Raw genomic sequence first — 26,054 nt, 5'->3', positions numbered from 1 at the left:
TCGACTGTGTTCAAATTCATTGACCAGATCTTATAGGCTTCTTAGCCCAAGAAGCTGCTTCAATCAGCCAGCACCTGGCTGCTGGGTTTAAAGCAGAATCTCTCCCAATAGTCAGGGCTCCTGATGGCAGTTAGTGTCCAGGTGATAGGTCTGCTAGGGACAGTGGGATCAGAAGACTGGGGCACTAGTGTCAGGATGCCCTGAGGGGTTCCTGATTAAGTGAAAGGGAGTGAGGCAGGGCCTAACCTCTCTACTTGTTTAATTGTATCTTTGTTTTTGAGTGACCTGAATTGTTTTTGCACAAGCCTGGAGCCAGTCTCTGGTGTGTTTTATAACATCTTGCAAGAAACCCAGTGGCGTAGCTAAGTTTTGGGCGCCCCCCCGCCGTTAGGGGGGGGGGGCGCCCATACCAACCCCCCGCCGCCCCGTCAAGCACCCCCCCCGGCCGCCCCGTCGCCCCGTCGCCTATGCTAACCCCCTCCCCCGCAGTCTTACCTATCGCGCTGCGCTGGTCCCGGCGGCTCCGTTCTTCTGCTGAGGACCACCACAAAATGGCCACCCCCATACAGCAGACAGTTTCAGAGAACAGTGTGCTATATGGGGGCGGCCATTTTGTGGTGGTCCTCATCAGAAGAACGGAGCCGCCGGGACCAGCGAGATACGTAAGTCTGCGGGGGATTGGGGGGGGGGGTAACTATAGCACCACAGCCCCCAGCGCCCCCACATGCACAGCGCCCCCGCCCCCCCCCGCGGTGGCGGGGGCTGCGGTGCTATAGTTACGCCCCTGAAGAAACCTGTTAAAATAGCAAAGTGAAAGGAAAAAGCACTGAAGTGAAGTCCAGAAGAGGAACGATAACCTCAGCAGCTGGAAGAGATGGGTGTGGTATATGGTCCCAACAGTCAGGATCCCAACAGTCATTAGCCCGGATCCCGACTGGCCGGACTCAGATAGTGGGGCCTGCTCAACAAAGCCCCTTGCGGGCACGGTGGCTCGCTATGCTCACCACCTCTTCTATTCTTCCTCTATGGGGGGTCGTAAACCCCCACAAGGGAGAGTAGCCGGTGGCCACCGGGACCCCGAGTGTCGGGGTTTTGACTGTCGGGATCCCGATGGTGGGGTAATGACTGTCAGGATCCCGACTGTCGGGAAACTGTCCGGCACCTGAAGAGATGGCAGTGGTTAAAGGGCTTGATTTAAAGTTGATCGCTGATCAGCATAATCACAGTTCGAGTGATTATCGAATGACTGCACGTGCATACGGATTGTAGCGAGCATGAGCAACAGAGAATAGCTAAATAAAGTGCACATAGATCGTAAATACAATTTGGACTGAGGTTAACTGACAGGAAGCTGGCATTAGGGGTTGAATACCTGCTCTTTAATGGAGTGTCTGAAAAAACAAGTGTGCATAAGCATTTTAAGGGAGTTTCTGTGACACAGTAGCGCACGCAGGGGGGTTTCTGAGTACCCAGAACCCCCCCAGGAGTCTAAGTGCCCTGGACTAAAAACTGAGCGTCCCCTCTTTCCAGCGGTACAAGAATTTTAAAAATCGGCCCTTGGGAACCGGAGATATCTGACTTCAAAGCAGTGGTCCCCATCCAAGCCTGTTAACTGCTCTTCCCAGTCAGATATTTCAGGTTCTGTCTGACTTATATTTCAAAAGCTGGGACTCTCCTCCTTTGATGGACACTAGAAGCTTGTCTCTACTGTTCCCAGAACCATATATATCAGCCTTCCAGCAGCTGGTTACTGCTCCAGCTCCACACACCTGGTATGTAGTTTTATATTCTCGTTGGCAGATTGCTCTGCCTTCTGAACTCTGATCCCCTAGTGCCCAATACCATTTGGTAGGTGGGATTCTCTAGTTTTTAATTCCATTAAAGGTACATGTGAGTTATCCGGACGCCCGATTTGAAAATCGGGTCGGATCGGGCACATCGCATCGCATCGCATGCGACCATCGGATGCGATGCGATGCGATGCGATGACCCGATTTTTCCATAGGAATCAATGTTAAAATGGACTGAGTCCATTTTAACATGGAATTCAATGGGAAAAAGGGGTCCTTTTCATACCCCTACTATCCAAGTGGGCATGGAGTTGGATATAAACCTGTGGCGAGCGTAGCGAGCCACCGAGCCCGAAGCGTGGCGAGCGTAGCGAGCCCCGCGAGGGGACACGGAATACCGTCCCCTCGCGGGGCTCGCTTCGCTCGCCACGCTTCGGGCTCGGTGGCTCGCTACGCTCGCCACAGGTTTATATCCAACTCCATGCCCACTTGGATAGTAGGGGTATGAAAAGGACCCCTTTTTCCATAGGAATCATTTTAACATTGATTCCTATGGAAAAATCGGGTCATCGCATCCGATATCGCATGCGATGCGATGCGATGCGATGCGATATCGCATCGCATCGCATCTGATTGTATGCCTTAACTTAAGGCATACAATCAAAAAATCGGGCGTCCAGATAACTCACAAGTACCCCATTAAAATCTAAGAATTTTTTTTCCCGGGAACTGGAGATATCTGCAGTCAAGCAAGCTGTCCTCCCACCAGAAAATTATGAATAATAAGCCCACTCCACTATACACCCCTCCTCTGCAAATTAAACATCCAGTTATGTATCAGGACCCCTTCATTCAGCCCAATGCCCCCTTCTCCCACCCCATCTCCCACCATCTGTGCAGTAAAGGGGTAATTAGTGGAAATTACTGATCCAGGCCCTACATGCTGAGCGGTTGATATAATACCCCCTACCACCTGCGGGACATCAAAGCTTCCCCCACCCCTACCACTGGAGGATCGGTAGGTGCACCAATACATTGCTATACCCAGGGGACTACACTGCTGTTTATGACCCTGTATGTATATATACTGTATATGTATGTATATATGTATATATATTTTATTATTATTATTATTATTTATATACATTTGGTCTATCTATAATACTTTAACTGACTGGGTCACCTAAGTGTCCATCTCTGTGCTTTGCTCCGCCCCTCTGGAAACCCCCTTCTGAAAATCCTGCGTTTGCCACTGTGACATCAGCGCCAACTTCGATTAGCCTGTCTCAGTCGTACATGACCGGTAGGGTCAGACTTGCACACATTTGCACAGACAATAAAAATCTTTTCATGGTTCGCGAATTGTGTACGGATTTGCGATCTGCAATCATATCATAATTCATTTGCAGATTTACACAGCGTGGTTTTCCTTTCTGTCGGGATGTGGCTATCTACTCGCAGTCACCTGTAACTTTGCAGATTAGTGATCATGCCTGAATCGGGGCCTAAAGTACGATACCATATACTACAAAAGAGACCAGAGCTGCATATATTAATTAAACCAGGACTCAGTGAATAAATTCACTTATACTTTTATAAACTTGTTTGTACTATTATATTATTATGTAACGATATAGATATTTAAATAAAAATAAACTAATTTTAAAACACATATAAATAAAAACTAAATAATAAAAATAAAATTATGTGGCCCCTTTAAGGATACAATTTATAAAAATAGTGCAGTGCCATAGATCTCCAATCTGCAAGTGTCCTGGTGATACTGGATTTACCAGCTCATGGTAATACAAGTCCCAGGCACAATAGATGTAAGTGAGATCACTCAAATTAAATATGGTACTTATGTAATATCTGGGCTCCCATTTTTCTTATGAGACCGCATCCCCTCGCGGGGCTCGCTGCGCTCGCCACGCTTCGGGCACGGTGGCTCGCTGCGCTCGCCACACTATATAAAATCAACTCCATGCGTATTTGGATAGTAGGGGTATGAAAAAATGGGGTGCATTTAACATGGGAGCCCAGATAATACATAAGTACCTTAAATATATGTCCATGTCTTTAGGCAGGGAGGCTGGGCTAGTCACCTATAAGATGTAAAATTCAGATGCACGCAAACTTGAATGAGGTCTTCAGCTTTCCAATACTAGGCAATCGGAAGTCCTCAGTCCTCCTCTTGAATTGCTGAAAGATGCAGGGCTGGTGTAAGGCTTCTCAGTACCTTAGGCAAAACATCGACCTCCCCCCCCTCCCCTTTCTATACTGCTACAATACCCACTTTGCAACCCCTTAAGGCATTATTGCCTAACATACCGGAATGGAGACTCTCAAAAATCGGATGGTCCTCCCAGTCCCTTGGAAAGGTGGGCATGGCCCCTGAATTCCCTGGAGGCCCCCAGGAGGGGACAGAAAAATATGGGAGTATGCCTCAAGGGAAAGAATAAAGGTGAGGACTTATAAGTTCCACAGCCGCCACCTGAATTAAGTACAAACAAGGACCCTCGGACATCCTTGATTTTTTTGATAGGCAAACTTGGTGGCGCCCCCTCAGATCCCGGCGCGATAGGCAGCTGCCTAAAGCTGCCTAATGGTAGAGCTGGCCCTGGAAAGATGCTTGAATTGTTGTAAATCAGCCTTCACAAAGTGAACCCATGCATGTCTGTAATTGAGATGCAGGCACATGGTTCTGCCCTACTGCTCCCTGGATCCACCACAGATGATAGTGTCACAATTAATATATGGAGATAGATACTATACAAGTACAAGTAAGGAAAGTACAGTACAAGTAAAGATATATGGCAGTAAAAAGAAGGGTTCTACTGTTATATTTACTAAGCCCTGAACCTGTTAGAGTATGGCTATGCGAGGACCCATACAGGAAGCATGGAACAGGTTAATTGTTGAATTTTCTGTTTGTGTTGGTTAAAAACAAGGGGCTTTTTGGTGTCCCTGGAAAGTAAAGTTACTACTGTATAGTTATATTTTGGGAGAATCCAGGCAGGAATTGGCCTGGACAGAGGTCCAGAAGTGGTTACTAATCCATGCATTGGGTTATTACAGCCTAGTTATACAATTATTGTTAAATGTTGTTACACCCTAAGGCCAAACCGGATGTGTTTGACATCCTAAAATCTTTCTGAATTGAATGCAGCTGTTGTAACCAAAGATCAGCTTTATGTATAGTCTATGTAAATAATTAAAATCAAATGATAAGGCTAAAAACCCCCACAAAGAAGTATAATATAGCAATATAGTTTGTAAAATTTGCTAAAGGGCATATATATATATATATATGTAATTACTGTATATGAGAGAGATGATAAATATTATTCACGTGGATGGCTACAGGCAAGATTGTGGCATATAGAAGAAAATGAAGTAGGGTAATCCTAGCTCTGTATATAAATTATCCATTTTCATTACAGACATGATGTGTCGAGCGTTGAGTGGTGTCCTTGTTATGCTGATGATAAATAATGACATTTAGACTTAATTAACTGTTTGACAAGTAACATAGCAAGTATTCACTGATGTGTCCATATTTGTTCTGGTTTTAATCATATTGGATCAAGTGATTTGCACTGACTTCACACAAGAATGAAAGCAGCTGTTTGGCAGGCCCAGCATGACTGTGTTTCCATAGTTATGTCTACTCATGACAGGACAGCGGGAAGAAAAAAACAAATCTTCCGACTAATTTCGACTTTATAAAGGCCGCTAATTAAAGAAACACTTATGGGGCTAAACTGTACTATACAAACAAAACATTCCTGGCTGTTATATTGATTATTGCCCTTTCAAATTCAGTGTTGGAAACCATTTAAGTCACAAAAAGCGCTGCTCTATAAGTTTAGCCCACATGGTTGACAAATACAGCTATAATGTATATGTAACAATGGGGGAAATTTACTAAAGGAAATTTGTAAAAAATAGGTGTATTTGTATCCAGAAATACACTTATTTTTGACATTTACTATCCCGAAAATATGGCAATTCGTATTCGTATTGATAGCACATCAATACGAATACGAATTGCCGTATTTTCGGGATAGTAAATGTCAAAAATAAGTGTATTTCTGGATACAAATACACCTATTTTTTACAAATTTCCTTTAGTAAATTTCCCTAATGTCACTAAGTGGGATATTTACAAACAAAAATACGTAGAAAATAGGCGTATTCGTATCCAAAAATACACCTATTTTATGCATATTCATATTATCGGGATTTACTATCCCGAAAATATGTAAATTTGTATTCATATTCATGACACATTCGTATTTGGTTTACAAATATGAATGTATACACCAGGTATTCCCAACCACGGTCCTCAAGGCACACCAACAGTGCAGGTTTTGTAGATATCCAGGCTTGAGCACAGGTGAATTAATTAGTATCTGAGGGATTCTGATTAAACCATCTGTGCTGAAGCCTAAAATCTGCACTGTTGGTGTGCCTTGAGGACCGTGGTTGGGAATGCCCGGTATACACCATCGAAGGAATACGAATACGAGTCATAATTCAAAAGAATGGTGATTCCTAAACATAGAAACATAGAATTTGACGGCAGATAAGAACCACTTGGCCCATCTAGTCTGCCCCTTTTTTAAACATGTTACCTCAAACCATATTTGATCCTTATTTTTTTGTAAGGATATCAATATGCTTATCCCAAGCATGTTTAAATTGCTAATTTACTAAGCGGCCGTATTGAAAATTACTGTAAATTAGCGGTAAACGTCCGCTAATTGTCGAGCAAGTACGCCTGGAAAATACACTTTACATTTTCCAGGAGTATTTGGCTTTAGTCTGCATGGATCAGTCCGATTCGTGCAGGCTTCAGTATAAAAAAAATATAGAAAAATAAATAAATAATAATAAAAAAAAAACAGTGTGCCCCCCAGCAAGTCCCAGCATGCAGCCCATTAATGGGCTTGTTGGAACTCTTACTTCCAGAGCAGAACCAATAGTTAAATAAAAACACAAACAAACCTAAAAAATAAAACTGTAATACACACGGAGCCCACACATAATTTGATTGAAGATCAAAGATAACTTAATACATTAATCCATTTTTAAATGTAAGTTCCTTATAGAAGGATGTAGTGCAATTATAATAGAGGGAGATATGCCCCGTACACACGGGCCCTTTTTCTGGTTCACTCGCAAAGGCAAATTCCTTCTCAAATGGACAAACCATGTGCACTGCAGGTGGGGCAGATGTAACTTGTGCAGGGAGAAATAGATTTGGCATATACAGTTGGGATGTATTTCAAAGAGGAAAAAAGAGAAAGGTTTGTCACCGGTGTGGTGCACCTATAGGGCTATTTCACGCGCTCAGGCTCCTGCCAGATGGCGAAATCCCACACGGTAAAAAGCCGTGCCGCACACTGTATTTAATAATGGACACAATTATGTCCATTCACATGGGACGGCCACGGCCCGGCCGCCCGGTTGCAGCCGGATCCCACCACTGGAAGGGATGGTTGCCAGGCTGTGGCCATCCCCTCCATTGTAAACTACTGTGTGCGGCACAGCTTCCTGGTCGTGCGGGGTTTCGCCGTCCGGTAGGAGCCGGAGCGAGTGAAATAGCCCATAGAATCTCCTAGGGTAAAATTTAACCTTTATTGGTACGTTTTAAAACTAGTTGGTACTTTTACAAATTTACATCAAGTTATTTACCTTGACAATATAATAAAAATAAGAAAAACACTTGGTAAACACTTGCGACAACAGTATTACCCACACAGATGTGTCTGTGTACTGTGCACACATTTATAACTCAAGCTTTAATCAAAGGATATATAGTAATTCTACAAAAATGGGTCACTGGTCAGTGCCTTAACAGTCCTTGAAGATGTAAAGATAAAAGAGATGTAGGAATAATTTAATGGGTTTCTTCAGCCAGTGTAAAATAATAATGCAATTGAGAGCTTCACTAATGCTTCAAGAAAACTTTTGTAAAGACAGCAATGATGATAAACAAACTGAAACTCATACATACTTGCCTACTTTCAATTTCAGTTCTCTGGGAGAAGCCCGGAGAGGCAACACATTAGGGGTGTGGGAGCAAGGCTGACATCGCTTGGCCTCTGTGATTCACGGGCCACGGAGAGGGTGCTTAAATTAGGTGAAATGCCGCAATCGCTTTATTTTAGCCCCGCCCCCTCTTCGCAGACCTGCGATTTCAGGTAATTAAACCAGCGGGCAAGTGGGAGCGGGGTCAATTAACAGAATGCAGCAGACTTTCCCACCTTCCCGGGGGGCCGGGAGGCGGACCCGATTTCTAGGAGGCTCCAGGCCATTCCTGGAGGGTAGGCAAGCCTGAACTCAGAGAAAGGGTCATATACAGATGGCGCCGGGCTTGTCTTTGCTGGGGATGGCGGAGGACTCGCCACCCGCCATCCCCCGCCCCGCGCCATCTGTATGTCGGAGGGGGCCCCGCGCGTGCACGAGGTGCACGCGCGTCCCGTTCCGACGGTGCTTTTCCCCGGGTCCCCGCCGGCTTCCCCGGGTCCCCGCCGGTCCACACCGCCCCCCCGCAGCCCCCCGCAGCCCTGCCCGTCTCCCTGAAGCTGGAGACGGGCAGGACTGCACCCGCCGCGCCGCCTCGCCGCCCGGCTATTGAGACGCTCGTGCGTGGGAAACGCACGAGCGTCTCATTCAGCCAGAGCGCCAGATTGCTGGCGGATCGCCAGGGACACGGTCCTGGCGCTCCGCCAGCAATAATAAGGCCGGCGCCATCTGTATACTGAAATATCCAGATAGATACACTGACAGAGACAGACAGACAGACAGAAGTGATGTTAAATCATAATTGCCTCACTCAGCATGCAAAAATGTGGTAAAAACCCAGATAACAGGGTTTTTACCGCATTTTTGCTTTGTAGAGATGTGGGGATGTAGAAACAGGCAGAAGGGTCATCGAGACAGAGGTGGCATGGAGACAGAGGCAACATGGAGACAGAGCTAAAAGGGGCATAAAGACAGAGGGGGGTTCAGAGACAGAAAGAAGGGGCACTGAGGAAGGCAGAGGGGGCACAGAGGCAAGAGTAAAGGGGCACTGAGGCAAGGGCAGAGGGGGCATAGTGGCAGAGGGGGCATGAAGACAAAGGCAGAGGCAGAAGGGGCACAGAGGCAGAGCGAGTACAGAGACAGGGGCAGAAGAGACATGGTGAAAGAGGCAAAAGGGCATGGAGACAGAGGGGGCATTGGGACGGGCTGAAGGGGCAAGGAGATGGAGACAGGGGAGCATGGAGACAGAGACAGAGTAGGCATGGAAACAGAGACAGAGGTGGTACAGAGGCAGGGGCAGAAGGGACACAGAGGCAGAGGAGGCATTCAGACAGGCAGAGGAGGAATGGAGATGGAGATATGGGGCACGGAAATAGAGGCAGAGGGGGCATGGAAAGAGAGAGGGAGTATGGAGACAGGGGCATAAGGGGCATGGAGGCAGAGGGTACATAGACGGGGGCAGAAGGCAGAGGGGACATGGTGAAAGAGGCAGAAGGGGCATAGAGACAGAGAGGGCATGGAAACAGGGAGCAGGGAGAAAGAGGGGCATTGAGACAGGTAGAGGGGGCATGGAGATGGAGACAAGAGGGCATGGAGACAGTGGGCACGGAGACAGAGGGGGCATCGATGCAGAGAGGGGCATGGAGATCGGGCAAAGGGGACAGGGAAGTAGGGGCTGAGGGGGCACAGAGACATGGGCAGAGGGTCAAGGAGGCAGAGGGGGCATGGACACAGAAACTGCAGGTGGAGGCAATGAGGAGGTGGAGGAGAAGGATCCACAGCATGCTCCTGCAGTATTATTAGGAGGCGTCAACAGTGAGAAGAGAAAAGGGACCTGGTTCTGAACGGCCCATAACCAGCCTCTGCTGCCAGTCACATACAGTATTTGGAGTTCCCACCCCAGACCCACAGTGGCATGCAGTAGAAGCCTGTCCAGGGACTGTTTGACTCACCCGGACTTCTGCATTCCTGCTGCAGTCCACTCCACACTCGGATTGTGCGGTGGGGTCACCAGGCCCGCGGAGCTGCCTCTCTGGACTCACGAGATGATGACATCAATACAATATGCAGCTGCAGTGCCCTTTCATGTTTCCAAAATAACCTGGGTAATTGCCGGGTTGCTGACGTGTCGACCCAGGTCGAGGTGCAGTGTGAATGCACCACACCTAATAAAGCAGGTCAACCAATCTGGCAATTTGACCCGGGACGGGTTATAAGAAGGGTTATCCGGGTTGCCGTTTGTATAACGGGCAACCTGGGTTTAATTTGAAAGTACCAGAACCGGGATCGAGATCCCGTGTCTGACCTGGCATAGTGATGTAAAAGCGGCATCAGTTTTAGAACAATACTCAGTTATATATTGTCTTTTCCACCTCTGTTCTTGCTATTACCTCTCTGGGAGCCTCAGTTTGGATGAATTCTTCAAAGATTTTCTTAGCCTTTGCTGCCTGCTTGGCTGGAGACTTGATCTTTTTATAATCCTCACAAGCCATCCAGAACTCAATGTTTTCCTCACTGAATTCCATCTTCAGGAAGCTCTGGAAGGCAGAAAGTCCATCTGTACATAGGGGAGAAACAGGTTTGCAGTTTACAACTTTTTTAACAGACTGAAATAATTATATCACATCTATTCCTAATATCATTTTCGGATGATGCCAGCCTCAATCTCTGTCACATTGGTTAATGTTACTATCACATGTGCAAACCTTAGCAGCCATATCATTTTCAGGTATCTGATAACAAATTGTCCTGTCAAGCCACAAAATACACCAATGGGCCCTGTTGGGATCATTTTGTTTTGTATACTACACAATACACAATTGCTCAATTTTGCTGTAGGGTATGTGGTCATAGTAAAAACTTTTCATATAGTCTAGTGGTTCCCAAAGTTTTTGGAAATACAGCACCCTAGAGTCCAATTTTTTTCACTGAACCTTACATATTTATAATTATTTGTAGGGTGCCTACTTGTCATCCCTAGATACAGTTATAGTATGTGGTTGTGTACAGTTGTGCATCTGATAGCCTAAATGTTTTATGATTGCCAGTCACCATCACTGGTTTTGCCTATCACCTTTGACTATAAATTATTTGATTTGGTCCTGGACTACCATCCTGAATCACCCCTTGGTGCCTAGGCACACAGTTTGGGAATCACTGAGGATATCAAAATGTAGAAATATGAAAACCTAAAGTATCTAATTTTCAATCTCTGTAGAAGTTGGTAGATCTGCTCTCTTAAAGGGCTAAAGCCCGTACACACAGGGCATTGCCAGGCTCCGTGCTTAGCACAGATCATTCAGCACACAAGTGATGCACCCAAGATGTTTGCTGAGCAATCTGTGCTGAGCGGGGTTTTGCTTATTGTTTATAGACAAAACCTCGCAATCTAGCAGGATAGACAGTGCATGGACTGTCTATCTCTGCAGGGATAGCGATGCGGGACCGTGAATCACCATCGACCAGTTCTATACACACGGAGCAATCCCTATTTCATTTCTAAAAGATCTAGTCAGATTGTTTGAAATGGGGTTAAAATCGCCCCACGTGTAAGCCCCTTAAGGTTGTCTCAAATGATGCTCACTGGAGCAGGAAGACTTTACTATGCCTCAGATGTCACTGTTACTGCTTCATGTGCTACAAGTACATTTTGGCTGTAAAACTGAACAGATTCGTCATTAGTGTGTAAATAGGACTTCACAAAGTTATCAAAGTCATTGGGGGAGATTCTCTAAGAATCTCCGCCCCCCTTCGCCGCCCATCGCATACTTAATTATCGCATATGTTGTAACATATGCGATAATTAAGGCAAAGGACAGCTCTTGCGTTAAGAGCTGTCCTTTGCGGTGGGAGTCGCCGGGTCCCAGCAGGTCCCGGCGGCTCCCCCCTCCCTCACACACCCGGCGCTGCTGCTGCTGCGCCGGGCTCTCCTCCTCCCTGCACCCGGAAGAGGATCAGTGCAGGGAGGAGGTCACAGGTCCGGGCAGCACAGCGCTGTGCTGCCCGGACACAGGTGAGGGGGGAGGGGGCGATGCGGGGCGGCGGGGGGTTGCGGTAGAAGCCCATTGGCTTCTATGGGGCATCGCCAGATTTTTCTGGCGATGCCCCCCGCCGCGTTAACCCGGCGGGGGATGCTTAGAGCATCCCAAAATGCGGTAAAAACCCGATAACGGGGTTTTTACCGCATTCCTTGTTTAGAGAATCTCCCCCATTGTCATGTACAAATTCAGCATTGCCAAATTGTGTACATCTTCCTCTCCCCCTCTAGGTGGTTTTTACAATTGTACTAATAGACAACATGAATTTGGGTACTTGTTTCCTAGCACGGCCACAACGATCATGATCGTAGGCATCGTAAGGGAAAATCGGGGGCATCGCGGTCATAGCATGGACTAAAAAATCGGGTGCGATGGTCGCAACGCGATGCCCGCGATTTCCCCATAAGAAACAATGTTAAATGCCTCAATTTAGCCGCGATGCCCCCAATTTCCCATAGGAAACAATGGTAAATGGGCCAGAAACCCCCCAAAACACCCCTGAACAGTGAAATGTCCCCCCAAAAGTATTTTAGGCCACCCCACGATCAACGCGAACCCGAAGCGTGGCGAGCGCAGCGAGCCCGCGAGGGGCGGCGGTACGCGTCCTCCGACCTTTTCATACCCCCACTATCCACGTCGGCGTGGAGTTGAGAATAGAATAGTGTGGCGAGCGCAGCGAGCCACCGAGCCGGAAGCGTGGCGAGCGCAGCGAGCCCCGCGAGGGGACGCGGATACCTGTGAAGCCTGCGAAGGGACGCGTTTACCTGTGAAGGTATCCGCGTCCCCTCGCGGGGCTCGCTACGCTCGCCACGCTTCGGGCTCGGTGGCTCGCTGCGCTCGCCACACTATTCTATTCTCAACTCCACGCCGACGTGGATAGTGGGGGTATAGAAAGGTCGGAGGACGCGTACCGCCGCCCCTCGCGGGCTCGCTGCGCTCGCCATGCTTCGGGTTTGCGTTGATCGTGGGCTGGCGTAAAATACTTTTGGGGGGACATTTCACTGTTCAGGGGTGTTTTGGGGGGTTTCTGGCCCATTTACCATTGTTCCCTATGATGATTTGGTGAAATTGAGGCATTTAACATTGTTCCCTATGGGAAATCGGGGGCATCGCGAGTACATTGAGCCATTTAACATTGTTTCCTATGGGGAAATCGTGGGCATCGCGTCTGCACCATTTAAGCCTTTTTTAGCCGTATACGACGCGACCGACACGATTTTGACTGTTTTCAATGCATTTCTATGGGAAAATCGGGGGCATCACGTCGTATACCACTAAAAATGACACCCGATGCCCGCGATTGTGGCCGTGCTAGGAAACAAGTACCTGAATTTGTAGAACATTATGCTAACAATGACTATTTACAACTTTTCCCGGGTTCTTCAAAAATGTTTTGATTGCAACAGAACACAGGGTTTCCACAAGTAAATTCTGATAGTAAAAAAACAATGGTTCAATTTTAGTTTTTATTCATCTTTTGGCTACTCAGACTTAGGGGGATATGTAATCTGCGGCCGCTATTTCCAACGTGGGAAATAGCGGCGGCTCCCTATTCAATGCTGTCATTAACGACAGCATTGATGCGGGATGACGGTAGAACGGGCCCGACTGATAACGGCCGTGGATTGTCGTTATTTGGGCCACAGATCGACAATCCACGGCCCTTTTCGTGGCCACGCCCCCTTTGCGCCCATCGGCAGGCAGGACATTGAATCCTGTCTGTCGTTATGTGGCCGATCTGACCGCAAACGGGCCTGGATCACGGCTGTCGCCGGGTATCGACAGCCGTGATCCAACATTGCATACCCCCTTAAACCTAGTTTAAATTTCATTATTTGTATCACCTGACTTACATTATCACCCAAATCTGTGGGAGTCCCACAATTTTTGGGGTATTACCTGGAAAAATAGGTGGCTCTCTCCAGCATCCTGCCAGCTTCCTATGGAAGCAGGCAGGAATATATGTCACTCATAGGCAATTGCGGGAGCTGCGGGAACAGGTCGTGGCTAAATGACTGGATTGGATCATTTAACTCCGCTCCCTCAACATGGACCCACTCTTTGTAATTCCCTATTTTGGGGGTGGGGCCTAATGATGAGACTATTCGACCGGCACCCTGAAGTGTCCTGCAGTGTCTCATCTCTGGGAGACTTACAATGTAGGTAAGTATGCTCTTATCATCCCATTAGTTAATAATCTAAACAGTAGTGTAGATTATTATGTGTTAGATAGAAATTTAATTCCAGTTATTTCAAATAATCGTTTCTATCTATTTTGCTGTAGAGGCAACATTTTGGTATGCTCTTTTTATTGTATGTGGGGGGTGGAGGACAGGGTCAAAATATATCAGCTATAAGAGACTCTACTACATGGAACATAAATACAACTATATTTTAAATTATCACATTTCATTTCATGCTTGTTAAATCTCTCCCCCCCCCCCCCCCCCATAAAAAAAACACCTGGCTATGCACAGGAGTGACACAGCAAGCCAGTTGTCTTATCTGAAGACAACTTTTGTTTCTTCCTCTTCCTGTGTCAGTCCTATTACGTGCATCATTCAGGTTTTCTCAAAATATTTCCTTGTTTACTGTTATTGAACATCTGTGTATGTTGCTAAAATAAATGTCCCGCACATGTTATGTTTTTCCTCAAAAGCAGTAGTACATAATACATGATGAATGAGTACAAAATGTCACAAATTATCTAAAGTGTATTATTTCCTGTGGTGAACAGGAAGTTGCATCATCACTTTGACTTGTCTGCCACTTGCCGACGCTTTCATTTAATTAATTACGTACATAATGTTTACTTTAAAGATAGACTGAAAGAAACACCAAAGGAATATGACATTTTTCACAAGCATTTATTTATCCAGCAAGTAATTTAGGCTGAAGGTCAACAAAATATATGTTCTCAATATTAAAATTAGAAAGCAGTATAAATAGGAAGTGGGAAATTAATTGCAGGAAGTAATTAAAAGATAAAGTACAGTACTGTATACAAATTCAGTTTTTAATGTAAGAGTTGTATTGTTAATACACATGTATGTCAATAAAGATTTAAGAACACAATCAACACTGTATTTGGTACTTGTGTATTATCTGGGCGCCCGTTACGTAGTTTACGTAGTGGTGTATTCAGAATACCAATACAGCACTATGCTGGCTACGTAAACTACATAAGTGGCTCTGGAGGCCTAAAAATATACAATGCTTTATATCCCCACTATCCACGTCATACCCCCAGTATCCACGTCGGCGTGGAGTTGATTTTATAAAGTGCATCGAGCGCAGCGAGCCACCGAGCCCCGCGAGGGGACCCATATCCGCGTCCTCTCGTGGGGCTTGCTGCGCTCGCCACGCTTCGGGCTTGCTGCGCTCGCCCATGCTTCAAACTCGGTGGCTCGCTGCGCTCGCCACACTTTAGAAGATAGTACATAAGTACCCTGTTTTTATTATGCTGTATTTGTATTGAGTTTCTATTTATGTTTATATACTGTTTTATAGATGACATACTTTTGTTATATATATCATTTTTTCCTCATTTCTTTACAATATACAGTATAATAATCTAAAGGTAAAGGGAATGTTGCAAAATATGTATTTCATTTTCAACTACTTGCAGTCATATAATTAACACACATTACATTTTAAAGTGTTAATTAGCAGAGAAGCATATATGTTACACCATCTACCAGTGTGAGGATACTAAGGGCCATATGTGATGGTCAGCAATAGTCAAGTGTCCATGATTCTCCAAGACACTGCCATCTGCTGGTAGAGAGTGAAACTACATCTCTTTATAACACATGCGCAAACACAGAAGGTAGCAGACTAGCCTTAGAAGCTTTTGCTTTGAGCGGGCTTACTAGTCATTATATATTGTCCAGTATGCTCTCTAATTGCATTACACTACAGAGGAGTCCCTGGTCATCTTTGCCAATATCGTCAGCAATTGTGGTGGTCGATTGCTGCGACATGTGTGGCCATGCGTGTATCTACCCGTGATCCATAGGACTGCAAGGTGTGCACACTCAAATAAATAAGTCACACGTGGGAGTGAATAACTGGATATACAATGCATATACACTCAGCGGGTATGATGAAGACAGACGCATCTGAACATCACACGTTTACTATATTAAGAGACTGATTCAAAGTCGCATGTAACCAATATCTCTGAATTCTATTATCATGTAGTGTTCAAGATTGGTTGCTAAAACTATTTAGTGTTCCGGGGGAACCAATGTCTTGTTACTTACTAAGTATTAACCCCTCCCTTGCATGCACCTGAAAAGTTTTACTGAACTAATTTGAGCATCTACCACTATCTGTATGTATGTTGTGAGAGGCAGCGAGGAGCCTGTATTAGGCGGAGATGCAGGTCCTGATATGCCACATGGAGTAGTCTGGGGTTGCTCCAAGGTAGGTAGCTCTTAGTTCAGATATACCAAGTAAGGAGCCATTATCATGTGGCTCCTTGCTGACTAATTGTAGACCCAATTTAGGGTAACAGTGGTGTGGGGTGTGGTGCCCCTGGACTGGTTGGGCTGGGTGGCTTTACTGCGGCATGCCCTTACATTCTATTAACACTTTTCCCTCACTAACACTCTCTCTCTCTTAATTTAATTACATTTCATTTATCTCTCTCTTTATGTATAGCTTCGGCTTCCTATCACTAATTACTAACATTTAGTATATCACTGGCATGCCGCACTGGGCCTCCTAGCTTATGATAGTTTTTGGGGTGCCACACCCTGCACCTAGATATAGCGCGAGGGACCCCCAATATACAGAGAAGCCTTGACGCGGCTTGGGGGCATATCATACACCTGCGCAGGTATATGTAACCAATATCTCTGAATTCTATTATCATGTAGTGTTCAAGATTGGTTGCTAAAACTATTCAGTGTGCCGGGGGAACCAATGTCTTGTTACTTACTAAGTATTAACCCCTCCTTTGCATGCACCTGAAAAGTTTTACTGAACTAATTTGAGCATCTACCTCTATCTGTATGTATGTTGTGAGAGGCAGAGAGGAGCCTGTATTAGGCAGAGATGCAGGTCCTGATATGCCACATGGAGTAGTCTGGGGTTGCTCCAAGGTAGGTAGCTCTTAGTTCAGATATATCAAGTAAGGAGCCATTATCATGTGGCTCCTTGCTGACTAATTGTATACCCAATTTAGGGTAACAGTGGTGTGGGGTGTGGTGCCCCTGGACTGGTTGGGCTGGGTGGCTTTACTGCGGCATGCCCTTACATTCTATTAACACTTTCCCCTCACTAATACTCTCTCTCTCTTATTTTAATTACATTTCATTTATCTCTCTCTTTATGTATAGCTTCGGCTTCCTATCACTAATTATTAACACTTAGTATATCACTGGCATGCCGCACTGGGCCTCCTAGCTTATGATTGTTTTTGGGGTGCCACACCCTGCACATACAGTAGATATAGCGCTAGGGACCCCCAATATACAGAGAAGCCTTGACGCGGCTTGGGGGCATATCATACACCTGCGCAGGTATATGTAACCAATATCTCTGAATTCTATTATCATGTAGTGTTCAAGATTGGTTGCTAAAACTATTCAGTGTGCCGGGGGAACCAATGTCTTGTTACTTACTAAGTATTAACCCCTCCCTTGCATGCACCTGAAAAGTTTTACTGAACTAATTTGAGCATCTACCACTATCTGTATGTATGACATTCACTTTACAAATAAATCCTCACTATGGCCCTTATTCTGATCGGTGCGGATATATCCGCGTGCGTTCGGCCCGCCGATGTTTTGTGTCTGCGCATGTGCAGAGGCGTCTCTGCGCATGTGCGAGCAGGGCGTACGGCCAAATCCGGCATGATATGTGAACACTCCGAACAGGGGGTGGAGAGGGACATGAAGGGCTATTTGGGCTCATTACCATATGCATACGCCCCGCATTTCATGGGAGTTCCCATGAAAACGCTGGGCATACGTATGGTAATTCGGCCGTGACGCACGTGTAGGGGGCGGACATATGACATCGCCAGATGTCAGCTGCCCGCCCAGATCCCTGCTTTTGCACGGAAAAATGTCCGTGTGGTCTGAGGTTGCGGGAGCTGGTGGAGCACTCGGTCCTGCATTCGATGGTCTGCGACCATCGAATGATGGGGAAGGTTCCCTTAGATGGAGGAGGCGTATTCCGTGAAAAATACACGTGCGGTCCGTTCGGACAGCTTCTTACCGCATATGGACGGAGTTGGCGATCCGTATGGAAGGCGGGGTTTCGCACGCACGGTCCTGGCCGCATAATCGGCTCCGGCCGCACCGATCAGAATAAGGGCCTATGAGTAGCATCACTAAGGGACCTTAGCACATGCGCAGTGCGACGTGATACGTGCCTTTACAATTATTCATATTTGCAGCTCTTTAAGGCCAGATTTAAAATTGAAGCAAAGACACCAAAGGGGTGATTCAGGTTGGTTTGCAAAGCACATTTGGGGGTCATTCTGATTGATTGGGCAAGCTGCAAAGCTTGCAGCTTACCAAGTTCCTGTGATGCCGCCCAGGCAAATACCCCCCTCCCCACCACCATATCCCCTCGCAACCATGCTAGAGGATGTGTCAGGAAGACACATCCCCTCGCATGTGTCCGCAGCAGGAGAAATTATTTAATGGTAGGCGAACATCAAATAATTTCCCCAGCCTTCGCAAATATAAGTCAGTTGAGACTGACTTATATTTGCAGCCACCGGGATTAAGACCGGGTGGGCGGCTGATGTAATGTGATGTCAGCCGCCCGCTCCGGTAGGCATCATCCCACCCGCACACCCATGGGAATGCTTAGCGATTTCATGGGGTGCCCATGAAATGCTGGGTGTTCCTGTGGCCCAACCCCATCCCTCCTTCCCCTTTGCAAAATGCCTGCGAGTTACAGCAATTCGGAGTAGAGGTTTGCACATGAGTAGAAATGCACATTGCGGAAACTCCGACCATCGGGGCAGGAGTCAAATTTGGTTCAGTATGTGTGAAACGGAATTGGCTCCTTGGTTTGCTAATGGACAAATCCATGTTCATTGCAGGTGAGGCAGATGTAACATGTGCAGAGAGAGTTGCATTCAAACTGATATCTACATTACAGCGTAAAAAAAATAAAGCAGCAAATGTAACATTTGTTACATCAGCCACCCTGCAGTGCACATAGTTTTGTCCATTAGCCACCCCCCCCCCCCCACTCCCAAGAAGGCTATATCATTCATATGAATTACAAAATATAATAATGTATGGCAGCCCTGTGGCAGTCACACGTGTATGCCTAATATCCCATAATGACCCTTTCAATGGCTGATCACATGAAAGAACCACTTGCAGCCAGATAATTAATAATCGTCATCTTTTAAACTGCATTAGTGAGTAGATAACATACTGCATCAAATTGCATATACCAGTGTAAAAATACTGTTTATCATTAAATACTATTTGGTGTGATCTGTAATTGCATAATACTGTCTCGTTACACAACACGTGATTATTGTATTCTGAGTGTTGTGTGATACAGTCACTGGCATTACTAAGTGGCATGTGCTACAGTAATTAGCAAATGTGAGCTTTCCTGCCACATACATCTAAGGCTGATAATGTTTTGCGTACTCTTCCCTGCCAGCAGTGGCGTAACTAAGTTTTGGGCGCCCCCCCCCGCAGTTAAGGGCCCCCGCCGCCGCCCCGCCAATCCCCCGCCGCCCATGCAAACCCCCCCCCCAATCCCCTGCAGCCTTACCTATCGCGCTGGTCCCGGCGGCTCCGTTCTTCTTCTGCTGAGGACCACCACAAAATGGCCGCCCCCATACAGCAGACAGTTTCAGAGAACTGTGTGCTATATGGCGGCGGCAATTTTGTGGTAGTCCTCAGCAGAAGAACGGAGCCGCCGGGACCAGCGAGATAGGTAAGTCTGCGGGGGATTGGGGGGGGGGTGTAACTATAGCACCGCAGCCCCCGGTGCCCCCACATGCACAGCGCCCCCCCCCCCCCCCGCGGTGGCGGGGGCTGCGGTGCTATAGTTACGCCGCTGCCTGCCAGGAGATATTGTGATGTTTCAAATCATTTGCTGTATTTGTCCTTGAGGCTAAATGAATGATAATTCTAGAACTGTTCAGCTGCTAATTAATCAAAATAAAATCTGAAAAAAACTACAGTATATTGAAAGATCCTCTAATCCATTCGCCATTGCCTGTGGTTATGTGCACAGGCCTATTGTTGTTTAAGAGAAAAGCAAATATACAGTAGCTCTTTGTATGGCTGCAGACAAGACAAGCGGACAATATACTGTGATGCATGTTTTTATATGAGAATGTCAGGCAGTCATTTGCACAATGCCATGGAAAAAGCTATGAGTAGCAGCTGTCTACATTTACTATGTCCTTGTGATTTCAGGACACCCATGTCTACACACTGTGCACATGATGGTAAAGCATAAAAAGTAAAAAAAAAATCGGGAAAATCTGGAAAAACTAATGTTGACATTTTTTCTGTGTTGACTTTTTGCTCGTGTTGACATCTTGTCAATGTTGACCTAAAGTAGTGCATGTCTACCTTTTGTCAATGTCGATGTTGTACATGTAGACCTAGACATTGCCTACGAGCAATGTAAATCTTAATAACTGTCATGGTCCCGAAAGCCTGAGAAGAGCTCATCAGGCTTGTGAAAGATGCATAATATACTGTACGTTGCCATACGGCTCAGAAGTCCTGAACTTGTGGGGACACCATACTTGTTCTAAAGGAAACAAGTCCTTAGACTCTGAAATGCTGGAGGTGACATTACTTGTCTATATATAAAGTTGTCCATATATAAAGGTGCCCATAGACGGTGCAATGTGCATCTAGGGTGGCCAATCCCGTGATCGGCGGGATCCCGGGATTTGGCTCCAAAATGTCCAGGATTTCCATCCCGGTATTGGAGTGTCCAATCCCGGGATTTTGGTATTAGATTGTGCATGCAGTCTGAAGCCGGGCAGCATCTGAGCACCTGCTCAGATGCTGCCCGGCCGTTCCCAACATAGCAAGCAGCCGGCACAGCATGACATGGTCAAAGGTTACTCTGCGCAGGTCGCACTACTGCACCTCCGCCACCGGAACACTCCTCCACCTGGCCTCTCCCAGCCGCACACAAGCATCTCCGGCAACCCGCTGCCTTCCTCCACTCTGTCGCCTGCCCAGCTCCACCGCTCCCCCCAGTAAGTCAATGTGGGGGACAGGGGGTGGTTTTCTTTTATGGATGTCAATCCCGGGATCCCAGGAATCCCAGGAATCCCGTGAATGAGCATTTTTCAATCCAGCTGAAAAAATGCCCCGGGATTGGCATCCCTAATCGCATCACATCTATTTCAAATCGCATGCGATGTTTTAAAGCACTGTGTATTTTGCACTAGATGCGATGCAATCTAGTTAAAAATGTAAGGGCAGCACATACTATATGTGCTGTGCAATGGGATGTGCACGGGAGCATATTATACATAGAGATGAGCGGGTTCGGATCCCCCCACAAATTTACCTGATCCAAGGCCGGATCCGAGGAGTTCGCCGGTTCCCGCCATCTTTCCGAGTCCAAATCGAGGCTAAAACGCCATCATCCCGTGTCGGATTCTCGCGAGACTTGGGGATATATAGTTCCCGGCGGTCGGCGCCATTTTCAAACAGGCTGGTGATTTCAGACAGCACGGATGTGTCTGTGCTGTCTGCTGAGGGGTGTGAGGGGGAAACCAGCTGGGGGGGGGGGGGATTCATGCATAGAGGGGGCTGCTAGTGCTACAGAGGGGGCTGCATTATTTATTATTTATTCAAAGCATAATTTTTTTTTTAAATTACTGCTGCCAGTGCCCAGGGTGCCCGCATGTGTGCTGCATCAGTCCAGGGGAGCCCACATGTGTACTGTATCCATCCAGGGGTGCCCACATGTGTACTGTATCCATCCAGGGGTGCCCACATGTGTGCTGTATTTGTCCAGGGGTGCCCACATTTGTGCTGTATCAGTCCAGGGGTGCCCGCATGTGTACTGTATCCATCCAGGGGTTCCCACATGTGTGCTGTATTTGTCCAGGGGTGCCCACATGTGTGCTGTATCAGTCCAGGGGTGCCCGTATGTGTACTGTATCCATCCAGGGTTGCCCACATGTGTGCTGTATTTGTCCAGGGGTGACCACAAGTGTGCTGTATCAGTCCAGGGGTGCCTGCATGTGTGCCGTATAATTCTATGGGTGCCCCCACGTGTCCCGTATCAGTCCAGGTGTGCTTGCATGTGTGCCATATAATTCCATGGGTGCCCCCATGTGTCCTGTATCAGTCCTGGGGTGCCCGCATGTGTACCGTATAATTCCAGGGGTGCCCCCATGTGTCCCGTGTCAGACCAGGGGAGCTGCCCTTTTTAACCCCTTCCCGACATTTGACGTATATATACGTCATGGCCGGGATGTAATTCCCGACACATGACGTATATATACGTCATGACTTTAAACTGTCACCGCGTCTATAGACGCGGTGACAGTTTAAACATGTCTGCTGTCCCTGACAGCAGACATGTCCCTGCATGCCCAGGGGGGGCGGCGATGCCTCCCCCCCGTCGGCGATGGCTGTGATTGGCTGTTCAATGTGAACAGCCAGTCGCAGCATTTTCCTGTGTTACCGGTGAATCAGACGCTCGGTAACACAGGGATCAATCACCGCCGGGTGGGAGGGGGCGTGAGGGGGTCACCGGTGATGACCACACCTCACCCCACCTGCCCCCAAGGCTGTGATTGGTCCGTCGGACCGACGGACCAATCACAGCCATGGCGCGTGATTTAAACTAACGTGACTGCGCTGCAGACGCCATTCCGGTCTGGAATTGCGTGCAGAGCGGTCACCGTGCCAATCTGTCGTGATATACTGACCTGATCCTTGCCTGATACTTACCTGATCACCGCTGGTAGCGTGCTGCCAGCAGCTGGATGCTTCCTGGATCTTGTGACTTCCTGTGTGCTGCTGCTGCAGTGTCATAGAGTCACAGATAGTGAGAGATAGTGAGAGATAGTGAGAGATAGTGACAGAGAGTGATAGAGAGTGCTATATTTTGTGTCTGCTGACCCCCCTTTTGTGCTGATCAGTATATCTGTGCTGATCAGCAACTTTTTGGGGGTGCAGGTTTTTTTTTTATATATATATATACCTGTCAGTTGCACCAAAGGTTTTGCTGCCTGTGCAACTGACTGCTGCCCCCCCTGCTGCCCCCCCATTTTGTGCTGATCAGTATAAACTAAGTGATCAGCACCTTTTTTGGGGTCCAGGGTTTTTTTTTTTTTATATATACCCTGTCAGGTTGCACCCACAGTTGTGTGCCTGCTGCCCCTCACTGCTAATCAGTGTTGCATCACTGCATCACTGATCTGCAGTTTTTTTTTTTGGAGAGTGCAGTGGGGTTTTGTTTTTACACCCACGTTGCTTTTGTGGGTGTCCTGTGGCCGCTGAGCGCTGATCAGTGACATACATCACTGAACAGCATTTTTGGCACAGGGTTGATATAATTTTTTTTCTACAGTTTTTTTAAATTGTTTTTTTTTTGGAGAGTGCTGTGGTTTATTTTTTTAAACACTGTTTTATACCCACGTTGCTTTTGTGGGTGTCCTGTGGCCGCTGAGCGCTGATCAGTGACGTACATCACTGAACAGCATTTTTGGCACAGGGTTGATATAATTTTTTTTCTGCAGTTTTTTTAAATTGTTTTTTTTTTGGAGAGTGCTGTGGTTTATTTTTTTTAAATTGTTTTTACACCCACGTTGCTTTTGTGGGTGTCCTGTGGCCGCTGAGCGCTGATCAGTGACGTACATCACTGAACAGCATTTTCGGCACAGGGTTGATATAATTTTTTTTTTTTTTTTATTGGGATCAAATTCCTGTATAAAGTATTTTTTTTCTGCACTACATACACACTACACACTACATACCCCCCGTGTTGAAATAAAGTTTGTACCCCCCCTACACTATACACGTGTTGAAACATTACACTTACAGAAACACAAAAATAAAAATGGCATCCCAAATGTCATCCCAAATGTCATCCCAGTCATCCAGAAGAATGTATTCAGCGGAGGAGGCATATGCCATGCTTGCCTCTGACTCTGACACAGCCAGTGATGCAAGCGGGGAATTTGAAGGATTCGTCTTAACCTCATCTTCCTCCTCTAGTGATGAGGGACCCCCTCAAAGACGCCCCCGTAGAGCAGCTGAGACCCCCCCCCCAAATGATTGATCCCGTATGGACCCCACCACCAGACAATTTAGAGCCCCAGGTTCCTGAGTTTTTGGCCATCCCAGGAATCCAATTTGATTCAACAGGTCTCAGAGAAATGGACTTTTTCAAATTATTTTTCTCTGATGATTTTATAAATTTAATGGTGGACCAAAGTAATTTATATGCCCAGCAGTTTATTGCTCAAAACCCCATGTCATCATTTGCTAGGTGGACCCCTGTAGATGCAGTAGAGATGATGACGTTTTGGGGTCTGGTGTTACATATGGGCATAGTAAAAAAGCCTGAAATTTGGCAATATTGGAGTACAGATGTTCTGTACAGCACCCCACTTTACCGTATGGCCATGACTCGGACTCGTTTTGAGACAATCCTTAAATTTTTACATTACACTGATAATGCACAGTGCCCACCCAGAGATGATCTCACCTCTGACCGGCTATTCAAAGTCAGGCCGGTCATTGATCATTTCAGTGCCAAATTTGCAGAGTTGTACATCCCTGAAAAATTTATTTGTATCGACGAGTCCCTTATACATTTTAAAGGAAGGGTTAAATTCCGCCAGTACCTTCCCAGTAAGAGGGCAAGGTATGGCATAAAAATGTATAAACTGTGTGAAAGCACCTCAGGGTACACCCACAGGTTTAGGGTATATGAAGGGAAGGATTCAAGAATTGAACCGCCAGAATGCCCCCCCTCCCTTGTAGGTGTTAGTGGAAAAATTGTCTGGGATTTAGTGCACCCCTTCCTGGATAAAGGTTATCACCTCTATGTGGATAACTTTTACACTAGCATCCCCCTGTTTAAGGCCCTTGGTTCAAGAGGTACAGCAGCTTGCGGTACTGTGCGCAAGAACCAAAGAGGCCTCCCAAAAACGCACTTTGCCCAAGTACTGAGAAGGGGTGAAAGCAGGGAAATATGCACCGAAAATATGTTGTTGGTCAAATATAAGGACAAGAGGGATGTCCTTATACTGACAACAATTCACGGAGACAGTACCACCTCCGTCCCTGTACGAGGTACCAGTACCCACACCTCAAAACCTAATTGTATCCTAGATTACAATAAGTACATGGGCGGAGTGGATCTTTCAGATCAGGTACTGAAGCCGTACAGTGCCCTGCGGAAAACAAAAATCTGGTACAAGAAGCTGGCCGTGTATATCATCCAGATGGCACTGTATAACGCTTACGTGCTATTCCGTTCTACCAGCCAGAGGGGGACATTTATGCACTTTCAAGAGGAAGTCATAAAGGGCCTAATATTTGGGAACCAGCAGGCAGAGGGCCCCAGTACTTCTAGTACTGGCCCCCGTATTGTACCAGGGCAGCATTTTCCTAACGAAATCCCCTCCACTGCAAAAAAGGGCAGGACACAAAAAAGGTGCAAAGTTTGCTATAAAAAGGGAATAAGAAAGGATACTATTTTTCACTGTGAAACTTGCCCCGACAAACCCGGCCTATGTATAAAGGAGTGTTTTAAAATATACCACACATCTATGGATTATTAGGTTCATCATTTCACCGTGCTTCGGGGGTCTTGCTAATGCCACATAGCACCCACCATTCATTCCACCAGAATCTGAGCTGCAAAATCCAAAAATCACTCCTTCCCTTCTGAGTCCTGCCATGCACCCAAATGGTATTTTTTGGTCACATGTGAGGCATTGCCGTACTCGGGAGAAATTGGGGCACAGATTTTGGGGTGCTTTGTCTCCTTCATTCCTTGTGAAAATGAAAATTTTTGAGCCAGAACTGCATTTTTGTGTAAAAAATTTAATTTTTCATTTTCACTGCCCAGTTGTACCACAATTGGTGAAACCCCTGGGGGTTTGAAATGTACACTATAGCCCTAGATGAATTCCCTGAGGGGTGTAGTTTGCAAAATGGGGTCACTTGTGGGGGGGTTCCACTGTATTGGTGCTTCGGGG

General features: G+C 46.6%; 1 protein-coding gene across 1 annotated transcript in view; it reads right to left on the bottom strand.

Moving 5' to 3' along the window:
* Positions 1 to 26,054, bottom strand: part of RGS5 (regulator of G protein signaling 5) — a 146,460-nt gene that overhangs the window by 41,477 nt on the left and 78,929 nt on the right. Inside the window, exon 4 of the mRNA XM_083156968.1 lies at positions 10,214 to 10,380. Coding sequence (XP_083013094.1) covers positions 10,214 to 10,380 — 167 coding nt within the window. The remainder of the gene's footprint in view (positions 1 to 10,213; positions 10,381 to 26,054) is intronic.

The sequence above is a fragment of the Crinia signifera genome, chromosome 8 (genome assembly GCF_055691185.1).
Source record: "Crinia signifera chromosome 8, ASM5569118v1, whole genome shotgun sequence".
Classification (NCBI taxonomy): domain Eukaryota; kingdom Metazoa; phylum Chordata; class Amphibia; order Anura; family Myobatrachidae; genus Crinia; species Crinia signifera.
Note: the sequence above shows the minus strand (reverse complement) of the source record. Positions and strands in the feature narration are given on the sequence as shown.